Here is a 9,664-nt window from a genome sequence, read left to right as displayed (position 1 = left end):
TATCGGATTTCCGGGGGGGCGCGAGTGTCGCGTTTATTTTCGGTCCGCCGGGAAACAAAGCGCAGACGTGTAAATGCGGAAGAAAAACTGTTGTGTTTACATGAGTGACAATGAGCATTTATCAAGATCAGCTAAACGTAGGATTCTCAAAAGTATGCGAGGTTCACGGCATAGACTCTTTAAGAGATGTCCAGGAGTTTTGTTTGAGGCACTTAGTGGAGACAAAAAGAGATATTTTAGCCTGTTTGCCGACGGGATTTGGGAAGAGTATTATTTTCCAAGCCTGGCCGACCCTTTGTCAGCATTTAGAAGGATTCCCAGCAGATCCAATTTTACTAGTTGTGTGTCCCCTCCTATCTATTATGGAAGATCAAGTGAAGTACCTAACTGCGAAGGGGATATCAGCCGCGTTTGCGGGCAAACATGAAACAACAGACGCTGACATCGCAGCTGGCCGATTCAGTATTGTGTTCGGTTTTCTTCTCCTTCTTTGATTTTCTATGCTGACTGACTTGTTGCACGCCGGTCTGTTGTTGTGGGGACATTTCAACGCCCCGAAACGTGACGCTGAACGAAACGAACTGTAATTGGTTGTTTGACATGTCGGTCAAACGTCCTTATGGGCGGGCCTTGGCCAAAGAAAGCTGCTATGAATTCCAGACCTTCAGCCGTCAGTCTGAAGGTCTGGCTATGCGAGACTAATGTGTCTCTGTCTCTGTGACTCAGCCTGAGGTCGAGGCATCTATCGAGACCACGGTGCGTTGTGTCACTAGTCCCAAAGGTACTCCTGGGCTGAACACATCCGGGTAGCGCAACGGTCTCAGAGCGCTGACGCAACAGCAAGAAATGTTATAGTCTGACTCTGGATAAACACGCTCTTCTGCACATTCACACTCAGTCCCAGCTTATCCAGATGGTGAAGTAGCGTTTCCATGTGACTGATTAGCACATCCCTTGAGTGAGCTAAAATCAGCCAATCGTCCAGATAATTCAAAATGTGCATTCTGAGGGGAGAAAGCGCTCCGTCCACACATTTGGAAAAAGTGCGAGGGGCTAGGGCCAGCCCGAACGGAAGCACTGAATACTGGTATGCCACGCCTTCGAAAGCAAATCTCAGGGAGCGCCTGTATGTGGCGCGCCGCTATTTGACTATGAAAGTACGCGTCCTTTAAATCCACTGAAACGAACCAGTCCCCGGGACGGATCTGTGCCAGGATCTGCTTCAGTGTTGTCATCCTGAACGCGCACTTGTGAAGTGTTCGGTTGATGGGTCTCAGGTTCAGAATCGGATGGAGTCCTGCATTTTTCTTTGGCACCACGAAATAGCGACTGTAAAACCCGCTCAGCCTGTCAGTATTTGCATACTGTGCGACAATTGGCCAGTTGTTCCAAGCTGGCGTTAGCCTATAAGATTTCAACAAAAGTGGAGAAGGGAGGAGTTGCCGCAGCGTTAGCTACGCAATGTAGAGTTACCGCTCTCGAAAGGGAACCTTTGGTATCTTTAACAAAAAGTGACACACTTTACCTGAATTCACCCTAGGTACTGGGCATGCGCCACTGAAACCAATGCAAACTAGCATCAATACTAATTACTTCTGTGTCATTTAATAGATTGAGCTAAAACAACTGAAACCGTTTATTCTTTCATTGATCATCATTCATAAACATTTAACATGACAACACCCATTTTGTTTTCTATCTGGAGGCATTGAAACATATTAAGTGCTGAAGCATGCATTCGTAGGTTATAGAATCATGTAATCATGCATGCTATATATAAAATAAAAATCAGACTTAACTCTCAGAGTCTAAAGTCATTTCTCTTTTTGCACAATGGGTGTCACTATAAACTGTTTAAATACAATGAATGAATAACATTGCTAATGTTATTGTTCAATAGAACACAGAGGAAGTGGGTTTTAATAAGTCGCTGATATCAAACTCAGACTCTCCTCTTGTCAAAGGTGAGTAAAATCGATGTGATACTCTATTTGACACTTTAAGAACTCTTCTGTCGTTGTGTCTTCTGTCGTTTTCATGTATGTTTTTTAAAGGAATAAACTATTTTAAGGCAGTTTTAGAATTTAGAGTTCAGTTGTTTTACTTTGACATATCTTTTTTTTTTTTTTTTTTTAGTCTCCCATCACATACGATGGATGCATTGATGAAAATTAATTACGAAATGGCCATCAACGAATCAATGCGTCTCCTTCCCACTGCCCCACGCTTAGAAAGGTCTCTGTAAGATGACCGTGGAGATCAATGGGGTGACGACGATACCAAAAGACACTGGTTGGAATTCCTACATATGTTTTATGTCGTGACCCGCAGCTCTGGGATTCTCCTGATGAGTTCATGCCAGAGAGGTGATGTGATTCATCTATCAGACAGTAGCTATGTTTCTAAGTAGCTAAGTTTATACCAAGATCTCACAATAAAAATTAATCATTAAAATGCAGAACATTTCAATATAATTCTGTATAACATTTTATACAAAGTTATATAGCACTAGAAAAACTGCATACAGAATTGTTTTATTTTAAATATCATACATGCATTTGCTGTCAATGTTTAATATTCACCCTTTACCACCTTTTCGATTTATGGTGCTCATGGTTTGCTGGGCCTTGAGCTCTTCCTGATTCATTCATGTTTTATACAGTTTGGAATGGAAAAAAATCATTATTAAAAATGTATTATTGTACGCATTTAATTATATAACAAATTATAAGCAATGAATGCAATGTAATGTGTTATTATTGTAGCTGTAAAATACAAGTGTTCAGTTGTTATGCAATCACTAAAGCAAAAGGACGTTTAAGGACAGAATTAAAAAAAAAAAAAAAAAAAAAACTGTAATTTAAGTGGGTTTAAACTGGATGTTATTAAACTGGATTAGCATACAAAGCCACTGTCACGGGTGTGGTGCAGAGTCAAAAGGCTCCAATTCAAACATTTACTAATAATCCAAACAGGTGGACGGGCAGAAGGTATTCACGCACAAAACCATGTAACATAAACAAGAACCGACAAGGACTGACTAGAGGGAAACCAATACAGTCATTTGTATCTGTATTTAGTTTCCCTCTGTTCAATCAGTAAGAGGTGAGGACAGGTGACACGGATGATGAAGACGATGAACAGGTGTGTAGTGAGGGAGTGAGTTCAGGTGTGAAGACACGAGGGATTCTGGGAAGTGTAGTGAAGACGAAGACAGAATGGTGCAGAGTGCAGACGATGACTGTGACAGCCACATCTAAAGAAAACGCATTTAAGTAGACTTTTGACATGACAATTCTCCTCTGTGACTACTAGCCCTGATCTCATATATAATATTGTGTAATTATGCTTATGATCATATATGATATGGTAACCACACAAATTGAAAACAATTGTTCTGGACTTAATATATATTAGATGTATTGTATAAAGCGCTATATAAATAAAGGTGACTTGATTCCCTCATTTTAAATAGGTTCTATTAGTAGAAACACCATAAAAACTGGCTATATGTGTGATGTGGAAAATATGGTTATTCTGTCAACACTGTAAAGTTTTCTGTCACTGATGACTGTTTCAAAGGGCTGTTATGCAAAGATGGTATCAATATTAGCCTACTAAATGTGATTGGAAGCTGAGCATACACACACCTGGAGTGCTCTCTGTACATAGTTACAATTCACCAGGCCTAGTGAAAAAGAAAACCTTTGGTATCTTTAACAAAAAGTGACCCACTTTACCTGAATTTGCCCTATAGGCTACAATGGGCATGCGCCACTGAAACCAATAGCATCAATAATTTCTTATTTAATAGATTGAGCTAAAACAACTGAAATTGATTTGGGTAGGCAACTTGTTTGTTTATTTACTCACTTATTTAATAATTTACTTGTTTTATCTCAGGAAATGACACGTCCAAAATCTAAATCGCTGTCCATCATTTTGCGAGCAATTGTTGATTAAAGGAATTAAATTTTCGCACAATATTGGAAATATTTACATTTTGAAACATGAAGGCGAGCCAGATATCACACAATCAATGTGCAAATTAACTTTGCTCTATATGTCGGCGAAGAAGTCTCAAACCCCAGTCAATTATTCACTACAGAAAGAGTGAAAGTAAAAACATTAAAGTAAAAAATAAAGTATTTCGTGTTAAACAAGTTTTTTTTTTTTTTTTTTTAGGAGTAGCCTATAGGCTAATCTAATCTAACTAATATTTTATAGCTCGTCGGTTAGGGGGTGATGCGCTTTAAAATTATTGCGGGGCAAATGAATTGTAATATGAATTGAAGCCCGATAGCTGATGCTGATCATCTTCTAATCGTCGTCTATCGGCGAATTGCATATCAACTGATTGTCGTCTATCGGCACAACCTGGCACGGGGCATATCGCTGAGCTATTTAAAATTTTTCCAAAGTAAAAATAACGTTCAAACGTGTCATAACCTGACGATGTATTCCTTATTTGGTCGCCCTGCGCACCTGTAAACTACGCCCACTTCCAGCTCCATGCCGCATGCGCCGTCTAACGTGAATAAAACCAATAGCATCTGCGTGCAACTGTGCATTAGGACTTCAGCTGAAGCGGAAGAGACTGAAGATTAGAGCTGAGTTGACTTACAATGATTGACCTCCCGTGTCTGTCTGTGACCTGGACCCTGGTGGTTCTGGTCATAACTCTCCTGTTTATGTGAGTATTGAACATCAAAAGCAGGTCAAAGCAACCATCAGTAGCTTTAAGTTTATCTAAGTTATCTGTATTTAACGTGTCTCATTTTTAATTAGGTGTTGTGTGTTGTCTTATGTTTGTTTACTTTATCACACTGTACAGTTCATATGTTTAAGATATATATTTAGGCTACTACATCTACATGTAATGGGTATGGGTCTCATGTGGTTGTTTGTTGATAATTTATCACACTGTAGTTATGGTGTGTGGCCACATGGATTTTTCAACAAACTTGGAATTCCAGGACCAAGACCTTGGCCTTTCGTTGGCACATTTCTCTCATACACTAAAGTTAGTAATTCACTATGTAATGTCTTTAGAATAATATGGGAATATGTATTAAACTGATGCTGGAGTAATAAGACTCTCTTTCATTGAATGTATGTATTTTAGGGTTTTTACAATTTTGATATGGAGTGTGCTAAGAAGTATGGAAAAGTTTGGGGGTGAGTCTCAGTTATACATTTACTGTGTTAAAGAATCTTTTGAAAGCTGTACTGTAATATCTGTCGTTAATATGTAATACTTAAGTTCAGGGCAGCTCTGATGGCTAAATGATGTGCTAGATGATAGTATCTTATGCTCACTTAAGGCTGCATTTATTTAATCAAATACAGTATAAACAGTAATCTTGTGAAATATTGTTACAGTTTTAAATGACTGCTTTCTATTTTAGTATATTTTCTGTAATACATTCCTTTGGTGTCAAAGCTAAATTTTCAGCACCATTATAATGTCACATGATCCTTCAGATCATTTGCTGCTCAAGTAACATTTCTCATTATTGTCAAGGATTTTATTTATTGATAAATGGAAAGTTCCAGAGAACATTATTTATTCAAAATATTTTATTATAAATATGTAAGATTTTAAATGTCTTTACTGCTTTTGATCAATGTAATGCATCCTTGCTGAATAAGAGTTTTTTGTTTTCATACTGACCCAAAACTTTTGAATGGTTGTGTAGGTATTTGCCTGGGTCACTGTGAATGCAAACTAATCTATATTCCTTCCATTACTCAGGATTTATGATGGAAGACTCCCAATACTAATGGTCACTGACCTGGAAATGATCAAAACAGTTATGGTGAAAGAATGTTATTCTACCTTCACTAACAGAAGGGTAAGCTCACCTTCACAGTCATCCAGAAAGTTCCATAATGGCAGGAAACTGAGGATTCCTTTTACACCCCAGTAAAAATCTTTTCTTTTCTTTTTTTCTTTTTTTTGGGGGGGGTTTGTACAGGAGGTAAATGCAGACCTGGCCGGCCCCTTTGCTGATGGAATAACTATAACTAAAGATGAGCAATGGAAGCGAATCCGTGGTTCACTCTCTCCGTATTTCACAAGTGGACGATTGAAGGAGGTATAGAACAGGTCCTTAAAGGGATAGTTCACTCAAACATGAAAATTTGAATAATTTACTCACCTCCGTGTTGTTCTAAACCTGAATGAATTTCTCTCTTTTTCTCTGTTTTACAAAAGAAGATGCAGTGAAGAAATATTTGTGTGTTTTTTGTTCATAAAAATGGGGTCCAGTGTTGTTCCACAGATTTGGAACAAAGTTCTAGTCTCTCTGTATTAAAACGTTTTTATTGCCAATACCTTTTATTATATACTATTATAAAATATATATGTTATACTGTACTTGTTGCTCACAGACTTGCGTAACTAACACTTCTTTTTAAATCTGTTTCAGATATTTCCCATAGCTGTGACACATGCAGATCGTTTTATTAAAAATATGCAAAAGCGAGACCACGAGCAGTCAGTGAAAATAAAAGAGTACGTTACGTCTGTCATTAAAGTGCATAACTTTAACACATAAAGACATTCGCTGTCAATCATGAACTTAACTAAAGCATTTACAGCTAAACTTTCACTAAATGAATATCATTAGAATATTTCTTTCTAGTTTTGTGTATCACTGAAAAAACCACATGCAATGATGTGTAAATTATCTCTTTAATTAAAAATCAACTCTAATTTTATTCCAGAGTGTTCGCTCCATACAGTTTGGATGTCGTCGCCAGCTCCTCCTTTAGCGTTGACATCGACTCTATAAACAATCCAGATGATCCTTTCGTTACTAACATCAAGAAGTTTTTCCAGATCACTCTGTCAAGTCCTCTTATTCTGCTTCAAAGTATGTCATTTGTATAATAAAAATTGCTTTTGTTGTTGATTTGCATTCTAAATCAGCTTTCCATCTTTTTACATGATAAAATAATTAGTTTTAAGATCTCAAAAAAAAATGTATATTATTATTTCAGCATTATTTCCCTCCGTTGCTAATCTTTTGGGAAAAATGGGTATACGTCTTTTTTCAAGTTCGTCAATGGATTTTTTCTACAATTCCCTGAGAAAGATTAAGGATGACCACAGCAAGAAATCAGATGTATGTTTGTCACCATTTCACTTTTCAATTACAGCTTCAGATTTTGAAGAGTTGTTGATGCCGCAGTAGATTTTAACTTTGTGTTTTTAATCAGGGTCGGGTAGATTTTCTCAAGCTCATGATCCAGAGTCAAATATCTGATGATCAAGCTAAGGACACCACAAGTGACCAACTAGTAAAAGGTTTGAGAGACCGTACAGATTTTACACATTCAAATGCACATGAACTTGTTTTCAAATATGCTGTTTTGTGAATTCAACAGGACTAACAGACCATGAGATTCTCTCCCAGTCCCTCGTTTTCATCCTTGGAGGTTATGAGACTACAAGCACCACTCTCACTTTCCTCCTCTATAATCTTACGACTAATCCAGACTGCCTGGAAAAGCTGGTTGGGGAGATCGACACAAACTTCCCTCCTGATGTGAGCGCACCGGCTTCTGCTCTGTTCACAGGTTTTGTGTAAAGCAGGGTTTCTGAACTCTGGCCATTAAGGTCCACTTTCCTGCAGAGTTTTGCTCCAACACTAATCAAACTGAAGTAATTAATCAATGTTGGAGGTAAAATCTGCAGGAAAGTGGATCTTGGGGGCCAGAGTTCAGAACCCCTGGTGTAGAGAAACTATTTTAAGGCAGTTTTAGAATTTGGAGTTCAGTTGTTTTACTTTGACATATCTTGTTTCGTTTTTTTCAGTCTCCCATCACATACGATGCATTGATGAAAATGGATTACTTGGAAATGGCCATCAACGAATCAATGCGTCTCCTTCCCACTGCCCCACGCTTAGAAAGGGTCTGTAAGAAGACCGTGGAGATCAATGGGGTGACGATACCAAAAGACACTCTGGTTGGAATTCCTACATATGTTTTATGTCGTGACCCGCAGCTCTGGGATTCTCCTGATGAGTTCAGGCCAGAGAGGTGATGTGATTCATCTATCAGACAGTAGCTATGTTTCCATCCAAAGCTGCGAATTGGAATATTGCATAAAACATTTGCAAATAAAGCAGTGTTTCTATCCAATGTGTTCAAGACAACAAAATTGTTACTTCCTGGGAATTTGCTGCAAAAAAAATTTTGCACTGTCTCTTTTTCCTACATCATAAATGACTATTTCAGAGCGTGCAGAAGAAATGCAATAAACATTGTCATGTTCGGATGCTGGTGTTTGAGATGCTGTGCAGTGAAATTTCTCCGCTGGTTAGTCAGTTATCCAAAAAAATTTTTTTTTTTTTTTTTTTTGCATATTGAGGGATTTATTTGATAAATGTGTTTCCATCGTAGTTTACATGCATGTCTTCTTATTGAATAAAAAATGTATCCGCTTCAATTAAACACATACGGTTTTCTTTAATGCACATTTTTATAATTTATGCATGTTAGCATTTCCAAAATGCGATATTACAAAAATGCACATAAAAGTAAGTGGATGGAAACTGAGCTACTGATGCTTTCTGAACATTTCCTTCACCGCCACAATTTTTCTCAATTCAGTTTTTCTCACATTTTGTCTCTACAATATTTCTCTGCAGGTTCAGCCCAGAGAGTAAATCAGAGGTTAACCAGTATGCTTTCATGCCTTTTGGACTCGGGCCTCGAAATTGCATTGGAATGAGATTTGCCCTAATGATCATGAAACTTCTTGTTGTGAAGCTTCTTCAGAACTTCACTGTGGAAACAAGTAAAGAGACACAGGTTGGTACATTGACTGTCATCATATAGAGACAATCAGGAATGTGTGGCAGACTGTGCTTTACCTCTAAATTTAACACAAATTTACAAATCCACTATTCTTTATTTTCTCTTGTTTATTTCCAGATCCCTCTAGAGCTGAATGTTATGTTTCAGCCGAAGGTTCCCATCACACTGAAGTTCATACCAAGATCTCACAAGGAAAAATAATCATTAAAATGCAGAATATTTCAATATAATTCTGTATAACATTTTATGCAAAGTTATATAGCACTAGAAAAACGGCATACAGAATTGTTTTATTTTAAATATACATACATTTGCTGTCAATGTTTAATATTCACCCTTTACCACCTTTTGGATTTATGGTGCTCATGGTTTGCTGGGCCTTGAGCTCTTCCAGATTCATTCATGTTTTATACAATTTGGAATGGAAAAAAATCATTATTAAAAATGAATTATTGTATGCATTTAATTATATAACAAATTATAAGCAATGAATGCAATGTAATGTTATTATTGTAGCTGTAAAATACAAGTGTTCATTTGTTATGCAATCACTAAAGCAAAAATCTGATAGGGATTTTAGTTTTGAGGACAGAATTTACAAAAAAAAAGTTTAAAATGGATGTTAGAAACCAGCATACAAAGCCACAGCTAGAGTAAATGCATTTAAGTAGACTTTTGACATGACAATTCTCCTGTGTGACAATTAGCCCTGATCTCATATATAATTTTGTGTAATTATGCTTATGATCATATATGATATGGTAACCACACAAATTGTAAACAATTGTTCTGGACTTTATATATATTTTAGATGTATTGTATAAAGTGCTATATA

The 9,664-nt window shown here is 37.2% G+C and overlaps 1 protein-coding gene across 1 annotated transcript; it reads left to right on the top strand.

Moving 5' to 3' along the window:
- The first annotated feature begins 4,592 nt into the window (after positions 1-4,592).
- LOC130095015 (cytochrome P450 3A40-like) lies at positions 4,593-9,149 on the top strand. Its single transcript, XM_056261651.1, has 13 exons — positions 4,593-4,693; positions 4,930-5,023; positions 5,126-5,178; positions 5,756-5,855; positions 5,979-6,098; positions 6,432-6,517; positions 6,730-6,878; positions 7,006-7,130; positions 7,225-7,312; positions 7,393-7,553; positions 7,823-8,049; positions 8,661-8,823; positions 8,947-9,149. Exons 1-13 carry the CDS (start codon positions 4,626-4,628, stop codon positions 9,028-9,030), a joined length of 1,518 nt encoding a protein of 505 aa, XP_056117626.1. The 5' UTR covers positions 4,593-4,625; the 3' UTR covers positions 9,031-9,149.
- The last annotated feature ends 515 nt before the right edge of the window (positions 9,150-9,664 follow it).

This window comes from Rhinichthys klamathensis, unplaced genomic scaffold (genome assembly GCF_029890125.1).
Source record: "Rhinichthys klamathensis goyatoka isolate OS25496 unplaced genomic scaffold, OSU_Roscu_1.1 h1tg000184l_1, whole genome shotgun sequence".
Classification (NCBI taxonomy): Eukaryota; Metazoa; Chordata; class Actinopteri; order Cypriniformes; family Leuciscidae; genus Rhinichthys; species Rhinichthys klamathensis.
This window is presented reverse-complemented; position numbering and strand designations above follow the sequence as displayed.

Coding starts and splice junctions, on each gene's coding strand:
- LOC130095015 (XM_056261651.1), top strand. CDS start 4,626: ATGATTGACCTCCCGTGTCTGTCTGTGACCTGGACCCTGGTGGTTCTG. Junction 5,179..5,755: donor AAGTATGGAAAAGTTTGGGG/GTGAGTCTCAGT, acceptor TCCATTACTCAG/GATTTATGATGGAAGACTCC. Junction 7,131..7,224: donor ACCACAGCAAGAAATCAGAT/GTATGTTTGTCA, acceptor GTTTTTAATCAG/GGTCGGGTAGATTTTCTCAA.